We start from the raw sequence: 18836 nt of genomic DNA, 5'->3' as shown, positions 1-18836 counted from the left end.
AATGAACCTGTACAAGTTGTGCTGTTTTAATCAAATGTTCTGTATAAATTATTAGCATAAAATTCAGTAATGAAAGCCTGCATTTTATTAAAAGGGGTTTTCCCATATCAATCAGACCTCCACTTGCTTAAATGGAGAGATATTAGTGCAAACATGTTTCCCCACCATTCACTGGGGGTACAAGTGACGCTCCTGATCAATCCCAGCTGTAGCCTACTCATGATCTCTGTTACAGTGGTTTCACACCACTGATTTCTAACTGAACCCATTTTGGTTTATGGACACACACTGATTGGTTTTATCTTCCTGGCGTCAGTGATTTTTCACTGATGCCTTTCTGACCCATTCTTTTCAATGGGCTTTTTCACACTTCAGTTTTTTTCACTGATCAGTTTAACCCTGTTCAGATTTTTCACTGATCAAATGTTGTCAGTGAACACAAAAAGAAGTATAAAAAGGCCATTGAAAAGAATGGGTCAGTAAGGCATCAGTGGAAAAATCGCTGAAACCAGGAAGAGAAAACCAATCTGTATGTGTCCATAGGACAACATGGGTTCAGTCAAAAATCACTGATGTGAAAAATAAGGCCAATGTGAAACCATCCTTGATTTGTAAGAATGAGAGATGCAATACATTTCTTGGCAATGATCACATGGACCAAGGCTGAGATAAATTATAACATTTTTCCAATTTACAGAAGCACTAAAGGCCATGGAGAAAGTGGCTAGTCATATCAATGAAATGCAGAAAATTTATGAAGACTACGGAACCGTGTTTGATCAGCTGGTAGCCGAGCAAAGTGGTACAGAGAGAGAGGTAAAGCAGAAATCCGTAGCTCTCCATGTATACAACCTATTGTAAAAAGATCTACTTACTGTTGGTGTGTTTTATCCTCAGGTAACGGAACTCTCAATGGGGGAATTGTTGGTATATTCCACTGTCAACTGGCTTAATATCTTCCCTTCTCTTGGCAAAACAAGAAAAGAACTTGAGCTGACTGTGTTTGGTAAGTGCTCTTTTCACAGATACCGGGCCATTGAAGACATTTGGTTGTACATTATTGTACAGTGGGTGTGAATATGCAGACATGTAAATTAAACAGTTGGACCCAAACAATGCAAAACATGCAATACACAAGTACATTATGTTATAACTTCTATGGATAGAAAAAATGTATATTTATTACATTACAAATTTCAAAAAATGTATCTAAAACAGGGACTTGGGGCAGAAACTTTGCTTTTATTTATAAAATACTTAAAATACACATAAAACATGTTTTTCTTAATCCATATATACAAAATGAGTTGCGTTTCATTTTGTATATATGGATTTCAAGAAAAACGCATTTTATTTACGTGTATTTTAAGTACTTTATAAATAAACTCCTATAACTTTGCTCCAAAAAATCTCAGATTGGGCGCTCCAATTTGTGGAAAAGTTTCAGCCCCAAGTCCCTGTTTTAGATACAGTGTAATACCCATTGACTTGGGTTATCCTAGGCTAACCGGTGGATTAAGGCAATACTAGAAACACTATAAGTGGTTGTGGCTTAAACACAACCAAAAGAGGTGAGTGCATATTTACTTTTTTATGCCTGATGGGAGATTACTGCCCCATATCAGAACTTTTTTACATTTTTTTTTTTTTAAATGTCTCCATCAAGTGCCAACATTTGACTTTGTAGTAAAATTCCTTTTAAAAGTGTTGGGATTAGGAAAAAAGCATGACTGCTTCTTCCTGGAAAAGTGCCAAACCTCTTCACAGGTTAATTGTGATATTTTATTTGTGGTATTGGTCATTTTTATTTCAATTGAGCATGATACTATGTGCACAATGTGGTCAGGAGAATTGATAATCCAGAGGTGTCCAATCCCAATGAAGGGGATGTCCATCAATACAAGTTGTTTGAAATTTTATTGCATGAATATCTTATTTACCCGAAAAGATGGAGCCTCTTATGTCTAAATAGATATAAATCTGGCAATATCTTATGAGATGTTAAAAGTAAAGCAATTTATCATGACGTGATTACTAAGCTTTCTCTACCACCAACATTAGAGCAGTAATTTTGGCACCAGTTCAGTGTTAGTAACTTGTATGAACAAAAAGTAGTCGCTCTGATGTGTAGTGCGAGTGACCATGTTCTCAGATATCTATTGCAATGCAATGTGTGTTTACAGCTTAATTTGCATATGTAGGATTGAGGCCAAGATGATTATTTACACGTTTATTGTGCTTAATTACCAGAATAATTATACTCTGTAAGGTTTCCAGCTCATGAAACTATACTGAAATCCTTTTTTCTTTTTTCTAAACTTTGGAAATTCAAATAAAATAACATTCTAAAAATACATCACATGAATTATATGGAATATAAAGTAGGCTGTGATTTGCTGACAATCTTTACATATTGACATAAGTGCAAGGTGACTGATTGCAACTATAAATTGCCTGAATAATGCCTGCAATCATCATAGGGGAGTGCAGTACAATCCAAGGTATATGCTTGATGTGTCACTGCTGTTACATAGTTGGGTTATTTTTAAAGAGATTGGCATTGGAGAATAAGCAGTCCACATCTAGATATTTTACATAAAACCTTCATTTTTATTTTTGACAGATAGTCCCCGACTTAAGGACACCTACCTGACTTGCATATGACCCCTAGTTATAGATGCACCTCTCTGCTCACTATGATCTTTCTGGATGCTTAACTTTAGTCCCAGGCTGCAATGATTAGCTGTAAAGTGTCTTTACTTAAGTTTTATTGATGGTCCTTGTTCCCATGACCGCAAAAAATTTAGAAAATCCAATTGTCGCTGGGACAAAACAAATTGTCTGGAGTTACAATTATAAAATATACCTGATCCAACTTACATGCAAATTCCACTTAAAGGAAATCTACTATTTGATTTCATGCATTATGAACCAAACAATACCTTGAGAATGCTGTAGCTATACTGATGCAGAAACATATCTTGTTTAATCCCTGAGCTGAGTGTTTTTTCTGAAAATACAATTATAACATTTCAGGACCTTGGGAAAGCTGGATTGCTTTAACCTGCCATTGATGAAAACATTACACAGAGTTTTCTGAACTGTCCAAATAGGACTAATCAGCCTAAACTAGATCACTCATACACAGCAACTGGGGGATGGTTCAGATTGATTACTTCTGCCTGTCAGGCACAACACACTGATTACATCATTCTCTGAAGCAATGCAAAAGGATAAGCACCAAGTGAGGCAAAGGATAGACAGAGCCTCATTATCCTGAATTTTATAATTGTTTTTTCAGCAAAACTAATCAGCACAGAGAATAAACAAGATCTGTGCCTGCATCAGTGTAGCTACAGCATTCTCAAGGTTGGTTCATAATGCATGAAATCAAATGGTAGATTTCCTTTAAGAACAAACCTAACATAAAGAACCTTATACATAACCCTAGACTGCCTATATTGTGATAAAATTGGGCATCCAACTGAAATTCTTTAAAGAGGGCCAGCTAAATTGTAAATGCAGTCAAAGAAAGATAATATAGTTCAGGGGGAAGATGGGGGATACGCAAAATACAGTATATAGTTTTGGGTGTAAGAAACTAATTATTAGTTTAAATCTTTTTTCTTATTCTGGGTTTAGTGCTACTCTGTTTCTGATGACTTTCCTTATGTAAGAGTACATTGAGATCAGTCGGCAAGCCCATCCACTTGACTCCTGAGCACAGAATAGGCAAATAATTAAATTAATACACTTAAAAAAAATAAATAGTAATACTAAAAAACCTTTTACCTACAACAAAATATCATTAAACTTTTCTCTACAGCCTAAAAATGTCCGATAAGACAGGATATTTAACTTCCAAATAATAATAATCTTTATTTATATAGCGTCTTCAAATTCTATAGTGCTTAATAGTTAAGGCAATTAAACCAATGGATGATTCATCAGAGGTTGTACGCCAGCTTTATGACATTCGAGCCCTGTAAGGGTCTCTATTCCTGGCACAACCATTTCCCCCCTTTGGCCACCTCCATGCCAAATAAACTCAGTATTAAAAAAAAAAAAAAAATCGGAGTTTCTTAAGACAACCTAATGATTTTTACTTGAAATGTCTGTTGCCAAGCAACAGCCCGTATATACGTAAGCAATGTTTAGCAAAACAGAATGCACAGAGAGTGGGTGACTTGCCATTCTTCCGGGGATCTAGCTGTGTTCAGTGTTCCATTGAAAGCCATACATCGGATGTTTTTCCCTCAGAAGCAATAATCCAATGCTTCTAGTATGGAAATTGGCACCACTTATAGCACAAATACAGTACATGGTATTACAATCAAAGGGCACAGCTAGTCTCTAGAATAGTGACTAATAAGGCGTATCTGGTAAGATATTACTTGTTTTATACCTTGTGATAAACACAGGTAGGTGGGATCAGAAACTGAAGTGAAGTGTAGTAACTTGTTTAAATATCCTTTTTATGCTCTATTTTTATATTTCTTTCAGTGTTTAGAAGGGCGATCATTCTCGTGCACAAAGAAAATTTCAAGCTTAAAAAGAAAACCGTAAGTATTGTAAGAGATCGCAGTGCAGGCCTTCATTTTCATTGTCAGTGCTTGTAACTTTGCTCCATTCATAGCCTCCTGTATGTATTGTTGCTCTAAAAAACCTGCACCGAATGTGATAAGCGTCTTGCCAAAGATTGGTGTATTAAAACAGAAATCTGTATAGAATAGGAAATGTTTTCCTTCCATTCTTCTGACAAGTCCATGGCAATAACACATGGAAGAAAGGCTACGATTGTCCTTTAAATGTACTGGATTAGTATGCCTGCTCCCAATAGTCTAAAAGCTCAGTCTGGAAGGTGAAGGGGAAGCGGAGAGGAGGGGGAGGCGCGGAATCCTCTTAAAAGGGTAAGTCATGGGAAGAAAATCAAAACACGCAGTACTGTGTGTAGGCGGCACGAACAAATGTACCATTTGTAATTAGGCCCTGTAGGAAAAATAGGCTGCAGATTAAGATGATGACAGCATTTTACCGACACACTTATTTAATGTTCAATCAATTGCTCCATTATTGTATGCAAAGTTCTTAAAAGTAAAGTTCCAGACTGTCAGAACTTCAAAGCATTGACTCTGATAACATATTAGGAGTAGTAGTCCTCCCAAGTCAATAAATTTACAGTTGAATTATTGACGCATAACACACCAATAAATTCTATGGGGGTAATTTATCATACACTGGCACTGGCCAGGTCTGCCCTGATGTAGCTTTGTGTAAAAAGCATGCAGGCAATGGGCAGGAATGCCAGCCCTCTCCACAGGCGCCACATAGTGTGGCATAGAAGCCCTGATACATGTGGGCATAGATAGGTTTTATGTTCTGTTTTACAGTCCACATTAATTTCTAATACCTAGGAAACCATTTTTATTATTGTCATGCTAACATATGTCCAAGAAGTTACATTTTATTATTTTGAACTTTATCAGTTTATACACACAATATTTCTGTCTTTTTCAGAGTCAGAATACACGAAGTTCTCAGACTTATTCTGATATTGATCAGTTTAAATTCCGCTGGCTGATTCCTTTATCTGCTGTTCAGGTCAGGATGGGAAATGCTGCAGGTAAGAAACTCAATCTGTGGATAGATATATAGCTGTGCCTTCTTTACAGCACTGGGAAATGCCACCGGCCTGAAATGAAGAGCAATATGATGCTGGCTTTGGTAGGTACTAGAGATGAGCGAGCACTAAAATGCTCGGGTACTCGTTATTCGAGACGAACTTTTCCCGATGCTCGAGTGCTCGTTTCGAGTAACGAGCCCCATTGAAGTCAATGGGAGACTCGAGCATTTTTCAAGGGGACCAAGGCTCTGCACAGGGAAGCTTGGCCAAACACCTGGGAACCTCAGAAAAGGATGGAAACACCATGGAAATGGACAGGAAACAGCAGGGGCAGCATGCATGGATGCCTCTGAGGCTGCTTAATCGCACCATTATGCCAAAATTATGGGCAACAGCATGGCCATGACAGAGTGACAGAATGAAGCTAGATAGCATCTAAAACATCCAATAATTGACCCTGACACTATAGGGGACGGCATGCAGAGGCAGCGGCAGCAGCGGAAGACTAGAGAGTGGCATGGCGACATACCCTAAATGGACTCAGGCTTCAAACCAATGGGTAGCAGAGAGGAACCAAAGGAGGTGAGCAAGAAGCGCTCAAATAATATTGGTACATGATAAAAGTTTGCCAGTATATTTTGTGGATTACACAGCAGGGTGGCGACAAAGTTAACATGGAAGCCATGAAAACAATCCAAAATTCTGCCTGACAGCTCGTTTGATAAGGGGACCATGTATGGAGGCAGTGAACTAGTAGTAGATTAAAGGTGCTGCAGTTAAAACTATGTTAGTTGGTTCTTGGCATGGAGCTGGCGCTCCGCTGCCAGGCGAGCTTTCGCCAATCCAAGCCCCTGTCTCTAGGCTACTCCCCAAACAGCACTTCTAAGAACCTTTCGGATAAGATCAAGTGTAGTAGCGTTCTTATAAGTTTGGGATATGGCGGGTGAGGGGAATGTAAACATCTGCGCAAGAAGCGCTGAAATAATATCCGTAAATGAAAAAAGTTTTCCCGTATATTTTGTGGCTTACACAGCAGGGTGGTGACAAAGTTAACAAGTTTGATGTGGAATGCCCTGCAATAGCTCTTGGGCGGTGTGCCTTTTATCACCTAGGCTCAGCAGTTTGAGCACCGCCTGCTGTCGCTTAGCAACGGCACTGCTGCTGTGCCTAGAGCTACCGACTGATGGCGCCATGCCCACGGATGGTAATTCGGAGGAGGTGGAGGAGGGGTGGGAGGATTTGGAGGTATAGTAGGCCTTTGAGACCTGGACCGAGGTAGGCCCCGCAATCCTCTGCGTCGGCAGTATATGACCAGCCCCAGGGTCAGACTCGGTCCCAGCCTGCACCAAGTTAAGTGTAGTAGCGTTCTTATAAGTTTGGGATATGGCGGGTGAGGGGAATGTAAACAGATGCGCAAGAAGCGCATGATGCGCATGGAGCTGGCGCTCCGCTGCCAGGCGAGCTTTCGCCAATCCAAGCCCCTGTCTCTAGGCTACTCCCCAAACAGCACTTCTAAGAACCTTTTGTATAAGATCAAGTGTAGTAGCGTTCTTATAAGTTTAGGATATGGCGGGTGAGGGGAATGTAAACAGATGCGCAAGAAGCGCTGAAATAATATCCGTAAATGATAAAAGTTTGCCAGTGTATTTTGTGGATAACACAGCAGGGTGGCGACAAAGTTAACAACTTTGATGTGGAATCCATGAAAACAACCCAAATTTCGGCCTGACAAACCTCGTTTGATAAAGGGACGATGTATGGAGGCAGCTATATGGACGACTTTTGGAGGTAGCAATGGAGACAACGTGTGGAGGCTGCTATGGAGACAATTCAATTTGGATAGTGCCTGTATGTGGCAGTCCAAAAAATTTTTCAAACCAGAGGAGCAGGTAGGTGGCCCTCCAGAAAAATGGAATAGATTGAGTGCCTGTATGTGGCAGTCCAAAAAATTTTTCAAACCAGAGGAGCAGGTAGGTGGCCCTCCAGAAAAATGGAATAGATTGAGTGCCTGTATGTGGCAGTCCAAAAAATTTTTCAAACCAGAGGAGCAGGTAGGTGGCCCTCCAGAAAAATGGAATAGATTGAGTGCCTGTATGTGGCAGTCCAAAAAAGTTTTTAAACCAGAGGAGCAGGTAGGTGGCCCTCCAGAAAAATGGAATAGATTGAGTGCCTGTATGTGGCAGTCCAAAAAAGTTTTTAAACCAGAGGACCGGAAAGGTGGCCCTCCAGAAAAATTGAATAGATTGAGTGCCTGTATGTGGCAGTCCCAAAAATTGTTTAAAACAGAGGACCGTGTCGGTGGCCCTCCAGAAAAATTAAATGCATAAAGTACTATACCTAGAGCCAGTGGGCCCTGTCAAAAAACAGCCAGTTTCCTCTGCTTTACTGTAGAAAGAGGAGGAGAAGGAGGAAAATGAGGAGGAGGAGGAGTGGATAAATTATTCAGGTTGAGCTTCCTTCACCTGCTGGAGATTTGAAATTAGGAGAAATCCATGCTTTATTCATCTTGATAAGCGTCAGCCTGTCAGCGCTGTCAGTCGACAGGCGTGTACGCTTATCGGTGATGATGCCACCAGCTGCACTGAAAACCCGCTCTGACAAGACGCTAGCGGCAGGGCAGGCAAGAACCTCCAAGGCGTAGAGCGCCAGTTCGTGCCACATGTCCAGCTTTGAAACCCAGTAGTTGTAGGGAGCTGTGTGATCATTTAGGACGATGGTATGGTCAGCTACGTACTCCCTCACCATCTTTCTGTAAAGATCAGCCCTACTCTGCCGAGACTGGGGACAGGTGACAGTGTCTTGCTGGGGTGACATAAAGCTGGCAAAAGCCTTGTAAAGCGTACCCTTGCCAGTGCTGGACAAGCTGCCTGCTCGCCTACTCTCCCTCGCTACTTGTCCCGCAGAGCTACGCACTCTGCCGCTAGCGCTGTCAGAAGGGAAATAGTGTTTCAGCTTGTGCACCAGGGCCTGCTGGTATTCATGCATTCTCACACTCCTTTCCTCTCCAGGGATGAGAGTGGAAAGATTTTGCTTGTACCGTGGGTCCAGGAGAGTGAACACCCAGTAATCGGTGCTGGAATAAATTCTTTGAACGCGAGGGTCACGGGATAGGCAGCCTAGCATGAAATCTGCCATATGCGCCAGAGTACCAACGCGTAAGAATTCACTCCCCTCACTGGCCTGACTGTCCATTTCCTCCTCCTCCAACTCCTCCAACTCCTCTTCTTCTGCCCATACACGCTCAACAGTGTAGGACTCAACAATGGTCCCCTCTTGTGTCTCGCCAACATTCTCCTCCTCTTCCTCCTCATCCTCCTCCACCTCCACCTCCTCCGATATGCGCTGAGAAACAGACCTAAGGGTGCTTTGGCTATCAACAAGGGAATCTTCTTCCCCTGTCTCTTGTGAGGAGCGCAAAGCTTCCGACTTCATGCTGACCAGAGAGTTTTTCAACAGGCCAAGCAGCGGGATGGTGAGGCTGATGATGGCGGCATCGCCACTGACCATCTGTGTTGACTCCTCAAAGTTACTCAGCACCTGACAGATATCAGACATCCACGTCCACTCCTCATTGTAGACTTGAGGAAGCTGACTGACCTGACTACCAGTTCTGGTGGAAGTTGACATCTGGCAGTCTACAATCGCTCGGCGCTGCTGGTAAACTCTGGATAACATGGTCAGTGTTGAATTCCACCTCGTGGGCACGTCGCACAACAGTCGGTGAGCGGGCAGTTGGAGGCGGCGCTGCGCTGCCCTGAGAGTGGCAGCATCTGTGCTGGACTTCCTGAAATGCGCACAGATGCGGTGCACCTTCGTGAGCAAATCAGACAGATTGGGGTATGTCTTGAGGAAACGCTGAACTATCAGATTTAACACATGGGCCAGGCATGGCACATGTCAGTCTGCCGAGTTGCAGAGCCGCCACCAGGTTACGGCCGTTGTCACACACAACCATGCCTGGCTTCAGGTTCAGCGGTGCCAGCCACAGATCAGTCTGCGCCGTGATGCCCTGTAATAGTTCTTGGGCGGTGTGCCTTTTATCGCCTAGGCTCAGCAGTTTGAGCACCGCCTGCTGTCGCTTAGCGACGGCACTGCTGCTGTGCCTAGAGCTACCGACTGATGGCGCCATGCCCACGGATGGTCGTTCGGAGGAGGAGGTGGAGGAGGGGTGGGAGGAGGAGGAGGCATAGTAGGCCTCAAACACCTGGACCGAGGTAGGCCCCGCAATCCTCGGCGTCGGCAGTATATGACCAGCCGCAGGGTCACACTCGGTCCCAGCCTCCACCAAGTTAACCCAATGTGCCGTCAGAGATATATAGTGGCCCTGCCCGGCAGCACTCGTCCACGTGTCCGTGGTCAGGTGGACCTTGTCAGAAACGGCGTTGGTCAGGGCACGGATTATGTTGTCTGACACGTGCTGGTGCAGGGCTGGGACGGCACATCGGGAAAAGTAGTGGCGGCTGGGGACCGAATACCGAGGGGCGGCCGCCGCCATGAGGCTGCGAAAGGCCTCGGTCTCTACTAGCCTATAGGGCAGCATCTCCAGGCTTAGCAATCTGGAAATGTGCACATTAAGGGCTTGGGCGTGCGGGTGGGTTGCACTATATTTGCGTTTCCGCTCCAGCGTCTGGGGTATGGAGAGCTGAACGCTGGTGGATGCTGTGGAGGATCGTGGAGGTGACGATGGGGTTTTTGTGGCAGGGTCCTGGGCAGGGGGCTGACTATCAGCTGACACAGGGGAAGGAGCAGTGGTGTGCACGGCCGGAGGTGAACGCGCTTGTTGCCACTGAGTGGGGTGTTTAGCATTCATATGCCTGCGCATACTGGTGGTAGTTAAGCTAGTAGTGGTGGAACCCCTGCTGATCCTGGTTTGGCAAATGTGGCACACCACAGTCCGTCGGTCATCCGGTGTTTCCTTAAAGAACCTCCAGACTTCTGAAAATCTAGCCCTCGCCGCAGGAGCCCTCGCCACGGGAGCTTCACTAGTTGACACATTTGGCGCTGATGCACCAGCTCTGGCCCTGCCTCTCCGTCTGGCCCCACCACTGCCTCTTCCAACCTGTTCTGGTCGAGGACTCTCCTCCGTCTCAGAAGCACTGTGTTCACCCGGCCTCTCAACCCAGCTTGGGTCTGTCACCTCATCATCCTCCGATCCCTCAGTCTGCTCCCCCCTCGGACTTCCTGCCCTGACAACAACTTCCCCACTGTCTGACAACCGTGTCTCCTCATCGTCGGACACCTCTTTACACACTTCTTCCACTACGTCAACAAGGTCATCATCACCCACAGACTGCGACTGGTGGAAAACCTGGGCATCGGAAAATTGCTCATCAGCAACCGGACAAGTGGTTTGTGACTGTGGGAAGGGTCCAGAAAACAGTTCCTCAGAGTATGCCGGTTCAAATGGCAAATTTTGCTGGGAGGGGGCAGACTGGGGGGGAGGAGGCTGAGGTGCAGGAGCTGGAGGAGTGCCGATTTCGGTGACATGGGTGGACTGCGTGGAAGACTGACTGGTGGACAAATTGCTCGAAGCATTGTCGGCAATCCACGACATCACCTGTTCGCACTGTTCTGGCCTCAACAGTGCTCTACCACGAGTCCCAGTAACTTCAGACATGAACCTAGGGAGTGTAGCTCTGCGGCGTTCCCCTGCTCCCTCATAAGCAGGTGGTGTCTCACCCCGCCCAGGACCACGGCCTCTGACCCCTGCAGTAGTTGGACGCCCACGTCCCCGCCCTCGTCCTCTACCCCTAGCCCTCGGGTTAAACATTTTGAAAATGAGAGTTATAACTTGTATTTTTTTTTAACTTTTTTTTTTTTTTTTTTTTTGTGTTTTTTAGTTTTTAAAACCAAACGATGCTATCCTATTGCTATGGCTATTTTCTAGCCAAGTATTACAGCACACTACTATGCCAGATGAGATGACGCTGAGTTATGAAAAAAATAAACGTAAAATAAAAAAGGAAATGGCAGACTGTGCCTAGTTGAAATACAACCCCGGGCCCTAATAAATTTTCCCACTTCGGTCTTTGCAATGGATATGTGCGTCACTAAAACACAGTGGTCGCAAGTCTGACTCCAAATTGCTCCCAATTTGATAGTAGATGCACTGCAGCAAGTACAGCCACCAGCAGATCAACCAGAAATCAAATATATATAACGCTACTGCAGGCGTAATTAAGACGTTTGTATTCTCCTATGGCTATTTTCTAGCCAAGTATTACAGCACACTACTATGCCAGATGAGATGACGCTGAGTTATGAAAAAAATAAACGTAAAATAAAAAGAAACTGGCAGACTGTGCCTAATTCTACTCAAACCCCTAATAAATTTTCCCACTTTGGTGTTTGAGGTGGATATGTGTGTCACTAAGAGCTAAACACAACGGTAGCAAGTCCCCCTGCTAATTCCTCACAATATGGTACTAGCTGCAAATAAAAAAAAAAAAAAATTATAACGTTATTGTAGCCCTAAGAAGGGCTGTTGGGTTCTTTAAGAATCACTCCTGCCTAACAGTAAGCTAATAGAACACCCTAACGCTTTCCCTGAGCAGCAGCAGCTCTCTCCCTAGCGGCATCCAGACAGAGAATGATCCGAGCAGCGCGGGCAGCGGCTAGTCTATCCCAGGGTCACCTGATCTGGCCAGCCAACCACTGCTATCTACGTGTAAGGGTACCACGTCATGCTGGGTGGAGTGCAGAGTCTCCTGGCTTGTGATTGGCTCTGTTTCTGGCCGCCAAAAAGCAAAACGGCGGGAGCTGCCATTTTCTCGAGCGGGCGAAATACTCGTCCGAGCAACGAGCAGTTACGAGTACGCTAATGCTCGATCGAGCATCAAGCTCGGACGAGTATGTTCGCTCATCTCTAGTAGGTACCTTTTGACAGTACACCAGCTCACTGAGTATTTATATATTGTTGAGGAATAACGCATCTAATTGTGGGTAACGGGCCTTAAGTCATATGAACATTCCTATAGCAACACAACACTGGACTTTGTTTTGTTTTATTTTATTCTGGACAGGAACAGAAAATAACTGTTTGTGGGAACTCATCCATACAAAATCTGAACTCCAAGGGAGGCCAGAAACACTTTTTCAGCTTTGTAGTAGGTAAGTACAAATATGGTTTTATAAGGAATCCTCCTCATTATCCATTAATTTGTGATGCACTGCAGAAATACCCTAAATTGCCTAATCTTTCCATCGTTAAGGCTCATAAGCATATGTTTTGTATGGGGCAATAACAATTGTGCAGCTTAGTTCCTCTCCTGACATCTCAAATTACATGCAGAGTTTTCTTTTATCAGAATCCACGTAAACTGTTACACACTTTGGGTCATCCTCTGATCAAGCTTAACACCCAAATATACGGCCATCACACACCGCTCTACTAGGGACCTAAATGGCGTATATATACAGGGCTATTTTACAACTAGATGTCCTTGCTTAGGCTTTGGGATAGGTGCACTTCCTAAACTAGCCACCACTCTCACTGAGAACAGAATTTATAGGACTAACTATGTGGTCTGACACAAAGAAGCGTGTCCTTCACACACACATGTAAGCTCCAGGAAGGAAAATAATTAAACCAAAGCCATGAGTGGATATGCAAGTGAAACAACCTTATTGCACAAAAGGTCATGCCAAAACTTTATGTGGTGTATAGATTAAAATTTTGGCCATTTCCTGGATATATATATCCAGTTTGTTTTTCTAGACAAGAGGAAACTGAAATTATATATATATATATATATAATATAATTTCAGTTTCCTCTTGTCTAGAAAAACAAACTTTTACAAGGATTAGTATAGTCTTCCCCGTTAAAGGACACCTGTCATCAGGTCTGTGTCACTTGTCCTGTCACTACTACCTGTTGGAGCAGATCACAAGGATCCCATCCCAGCCTTTATCTAGTTATTTCATACATTATTCATTGTAAAATTATCTATTTTTTATCATGTAAATGAGGCTGGTCACATGGTCAGAGGCAGTGATGTCACCCCTGTTACCCCTCCCCTCACCCTGCTCATGTCTGTGTGTAATGTATAATAAAGCATGGCTAGTGTGTGCTGCATCCTCCTAATATACAGGTGAGAGACACAGACATCAGCTACACAAGTACCTGACATGTTCTGCTGTAACATGGCTGCCTGGAGCTGCTGTCTCTCTCCTAAGCACACACACATGCACACACAGGCTGCAGGGGGAGTGGCCACCAGCACCAGGAAGCACATCATTATACAGCCTCACATCATTATACAGGCTGTCAGTCAAGCACTGGGGGTGTGGCTGTGCCTCCCACTCATGAATAGAGTGGACAGCTTGAATATGCTAATGCAATATTGCATACAGCTTTAGGACCTCATTGCTTAGGTTTACAGGCATGTAGAGGGACAATGAAGGGATAGAGGCAATGCTCTCTAATGGCAGTTTATGAAAATCTATTTAGTTTAGGGGGGTTATTTTGCATGACGGGTTCTCTTTAAGTGAATTGGACTCATGAAGCTTCCAGGCTGTAGTATAGCATTAAATGGCATCTACCACCAGGACGAAGGACTGTATGCAAATGAGCCTGAGGGGCTCCAGACTCCATAAGTGTAAGTGCCCCCAGGCTCATTTGCATACAATCCATCATCCTGTTGGTAGATGCCCTAAGTGTTATAGAAGCACTCTGGAAAAAAGTTTGACTCTTTCATCATGTTCCTATACCCCCTATATAAATAACTAAGCCTTTGTTACGTTAAAGTTGTTCGATTTTAAGCGTACATTTTTTCTATCTTCTCTTCAGTTGGGTAATGTGTAACAGAAAATATTTGGAATAAAATGCTTAGATTAAAAAAAATATTAGTTTTATACACATCACCCACAAATAACAGTGTAAACTGTTTTTAATTCTCTAGTGATTGTGAAAGTAAGACTAGCACAATTAAAGTGATCCGTTCTATACTGAGAGAAAACCTAAGGCGGAACATTAAGTGCGACTTGCCTCTGGAGAAGACCAATAAAGATCGCCTGGGCCCCTTACGGAATAGAGTTCCAATGTCTGCAAAATTAGGTATGGTATACATAATATTTAGTAAACCATTAGCAACTACATCTTTATTTTCTCTATTACAACGCACAAAAATATTATTGAAAAAAAAATACCAGTAGCTAAAGATTTTTAAGAATTTTTTTGAAATGCAGCATACCAAAAAATGTAAATTTTTTTTTTTCTGGAACATTTTTATTAACATGCCAAAATACATATATATATTGTGTATTGTTTTGTGCTTTAATGCTTAATGTTTTATTTTGTTATTTCCCTTCCATCATGCTGTTCCTTTTCTAGTAATGTCAAAAATAGAGCAGTGCACTGCATAATTTTTGCAGCTGTAAATAACTGAAACATGATGGAAGAAATCTAGATGTACATGTAGCCCTATGGGTAAATGTACAATGGGGAACAGAAAGTATTCAGGACCCTTTACATTTTTCACTTTGTTCATTGCTGCCAATTGGTAAAATCTTTTTGTTGCCCATTAAAGTATATACTGCACCCCATCTTGACAAATAAATTGGCAAAAATATCTACATTTCTGTTTATTTTTCTAAGAAAAACTGATATCACATGTTCATAAGTACTCAGACCCTTTGGTCAGTATTGTGTAGCAGCACCTTTTGAGCTAGTACAGACATGAGTCTTCTTGGGAACGATGCAACAAGTTTTCACACCTGGATTTGGGGATGATCTGTCTCTTCCTTGCAGATCCTCTCCAGTTCCCTTAGGTTGGATGGTGAACATTGGTGGAAGCCATTTTCAAGTCTCTCCAGAGATACTCAATAGGGTTTAGGTCAGGGCTTTGACTTGTCTGCATGCATCTGTCCTTCAATTACAACCAGTCCTCCTATCCCTGTAGCTGAAAAACTGTTGGGGTTGTGTTAGACAGACAGGTGATGAGCAGTGCCTGGTTTTCTCCACACATACCGCTTAGAATTAACACAAAAAAGTTCAATATTCATCTCATCAGACCAGAGAATTTTATCTCTCATTGTCTGTATGGGAGTCCATGTATTTTTTGCAAATTTTATGCAGGTTTTCATATGTCTTGCACAGAGGAGAAGCTTCTCTCTGCCTGCAGTGACATCTATACAGCTCAGCCACAGAGATCTTGGGGTTCTTCTTTACCTCTGTCACCAAGGCTCTTCTCCCATGATTTCTTAGTTTAGTTTAGTTTAGTCAAAGAAGAATTGTGGTCGTCCCAAATTTCTTCCATTTAAGGATTATGGAGGCCACTGTACTTTTAGGAACCTTGAGTGCTGCAGAAATTCTTTTATAACCTTGGCCAGATCTGTACCTGTCCTTTTGTCTCTCAGCTCCTTGGGCAGTTCTCAAAGACCATCAATGCATGTCAGAGCACATGAGGTCTTAAGGTCTTATAGAGACACATGTGTGCCTTTCCTAATCAAGTCCAGCTGTGTTTAATTAAACACAGTTGGAGTCCAATTAAGTAATCGAACCATCTCAAGAAGGACCAGAAGGAAATGGACAGCATGTGAGGTAATGGAGCCTGGAGCCCCTCTGTCTCATTTGCATACAGTCCTTCATCCTGGTGGTAGATGCCCTTGAAATGAGTGTTACAGCAAACGGTCTGAATACTTTTCACCACATGATATTTTAGTTTCTCTGGTTTAATAAATCAGCAAAAATCTCTACATTTCTGTTTCTTTCTGTCAAGATGGGGTACAGAATATGTACATTGATGAGCAAAAAAAAAAAAAAAAATTTGATCGTGCCAATTGGCTGAAATGAAACAAATAGTAAAAATTTTTAAGGGGTCTGAATACTTTTCATACCCACTGTAGGTGAACAGAAGACTTTCAATTAGCCTTCATTTTTCCCCCTGTTATGTTCTACCATAATGGAAGTGCAGGACACAAAACTCTAACTTTAGTTTTGAAGTTTGTTTTCTACACATTTTGTGTCTAATGTAGTGTTTTTTTTAATGTAATCCTTTCCTTTACAATTAAAAAAAACCCTCTTCCTTTCAACAGCATCGACAAGGTCTTTAAAAGTGCTGAAACACAGCTCTAGCACAGACTGGAGCAACAGCCCAAGAGACAAGGGGAATGGAAATGCACTAGATTCGGATGATGGCAGTTTAAGCAGCGGGACACAGAGTAGCGGTTGCCCAACAATAGAAAGCTTACAGGAGTCCAAAAATAAATCTCCAATCCAGAACCTGAAGAAGAATGTTTCCACGCTACCAAACACAGCAGTGAAAGAATCTGACATTCTCAGTGATGATGATGAAGATTACAGGCTGTCAAATGTTACAAGCAGCTCAGCAAGTTTGAGGAACAGCCCAAATCAAGGAATTGAAGTCCACTTTCAGAACCTAAATATTTCTGAACATTCCAAAAGTGAGTTAAAATACAAGGAGTCAAAAATGGTTGATGCGGAGGGTAACTTCCAACATGAGGAACACCCAAAACTAGTACGGGGACATTTCTGTCCAATTAAACGCAAGGTCACAAGTACAAAGCGGGAAAAGGGGATTATACAAGCAATGAAGGACCATCAACAATCTCTCGACAGCCATCCTGATGCAGCAAATATTGACCTGAACGCCATTCTAGAAAGGGAATTCAGCATTCAGAGCTTATCATCTGCAGTAAATGAAGACTGTTTTTACGAAACTGTTGGGAACTGTGGAAAGTCCTAGCTCCTCACTTTAGGGAGATAATCCAAGTGTGTATGAAATTGATGTAATATAGTAATGACATGGACTTGAGACTCGACAATGAGCTGATGAAATCTGGGATTTTCTTGTTTATTCGGAAGCTACATATGAACTACAACATTGATGAAAAACTACTTACTGTATCTAATTTTTTTTTTCTTGTGCACTACTTCATGTTGCCACATATTGTTTAAGTTATTTTTTATTTATTGTGAATTGGAAAAATAAAACTGACCAAATTCAAAACTTTTTGAAAGGGTATTAAAATGTTGTCATTTGATTCTTCCATGTGTACAATGGTATACAACGTATAATACATAATTACCATCTCAGACGGCATGCATAATATTTGTTAATAAAGCTATCGGTTATGTCACTTACATTGTGGATAAATTGCACTCTGAACGGTGTTCAGCGAATCGGAAGCTTTGGGCATTTTTTTTTTTAAGGTCACTTAAGTTATTTTTGTGTTTAGAGCACCACCGTGCAGTAATTTCATTTTGTACACACATATGGTTTATTAAAAAAAATTTAAAAGTTATAAATATACATGTATAAAAAGATAATTGTACTGTAATATTTTTGTTGGCTGTATTATTTTCTCTATCTTGTACAGTAAAGTTGTTGCCCTAAATTTTTGTGGAATGTTTTTAATTGGTCCCGTCTAATTATATTGTTTTGTTGTTAACCTGCATGTTTAAGAAAAGCAGAGGGCGAGATAAAAGTTATTACAATTACTAAAATTTACAATTTTAATGGATTGAAAATGGGCCATATGAAATGAGCTAGCCATTTTTAGGCTGAGATGAGCAACTTTTAGAGTTGGAGGGGGGGAAATCGCTTCCATATTGGGCTCTATAAACAGCAAGGTTCTGTTGTCATTGTAAAGATGAGAATTTTATTTTCCAGTTAGAGGGAATGCAAGACACAGAAAATCACATTGGGAACCGGATCTTTAACTGTCTCTCTTTTTTTGACATACAGGAACCATATCGTGAGATTTTTTATCTGTAGAGCTGTAAAGCCCAAGATACAAGTTTTGTGCATTTTGGAGGAAATGTTTATAGGTAAATGTTTTTAATCTTTTTAATTTTCAAAACCTGTACAAACAAATCCAATAAACAAAAATGGACGTCTTCCACATTCCAAAACTGCAAAAGGGAGAGTTAGCTCCCTGATTAAATAGTCAGTCACTTTAAAAGATATCTTTGTTTCTAGATGCCACAGAACCAATCCTAGTGCGATTTTTAAGGAGAGATTCTCTTTAAACAATGAAATGTGACACGTTTCAGAAGATATAGCCATTTGAACAATGCCCCAATCCAGTCTGTCAGCTGAAGGCAGCATGGAGAGAGCTTTAGGCAGACAAATCTTAGTCTGACTTACATGCACACTCTGTAGCTAAGCCTAGGGAAGGGTGACTGATTGATGCTTAATTTTTTTCCATATATTTTGGTAACTTAAGTAGTAGAATACAATAAACCCCTCT

At 42.1% G+C, this 18836-nt stretch overlaps 1 protein-coding gene across 10 annotated transcripts in view; it reads left to right on the top strand.

Moving 5' to 3' along the window:
* The window catches only part of TIAM2 (TIAM Rac1 associated GEF 2), a 185049-nt gene extending 167068 nt beyond the window's left edge, over window positions 1–17981 (top strand). For 9 of the 10 annotated variants that reach the window (XM_072141075.1, XM_072141076.1, XM_072141077.1 and 6 more), the window contains 7 exons: window positions 698–816; window positions 898–1006; window positions 4504–4562; window positions 5518–5623; window positions 12646–12733; window positions 14525–14679; window positions 16659–17981. In XM_072141075.1, coding sequence (XP_071997176.1) covers window positions 698–816; window positions 898–1006; window positions 4504–4562; window positions 5518–5623; window positions 12646–12733; window positions 14525–14679; window positions 16659–17329 — 1307 coding nt within the window. In that variant the 3' untranslated portion in view covers window positions 17330–17981. The other variant, XR_011854100.1, reaches the window with a different exon arrangement.
* The last annotated feature ends 855 nt before the right edge of the window (window positions 17982–18836 follow it).

The sequence above is a fragment of the Engystomops pustulosus genome, chromosome 3, assembly GCF_040894005.1.
Source record: "Engystomops pustulosus chromosome 3, aEngPut4.maternal, whole genome shotgun sequence".
Classification (NCBI taxonomy): domain Eukaryota; kingdom Metazoa; phylum Chordata; class Amphibia; order Anura; family Leptodactylidae; genus Engystomops; species Engystomops pustulosus.
The sequence above is the reverse complement of the archived record's forward strand: the minus strand, read 5'-3'. Positions and strand labels throughout refer to the sequence as shown.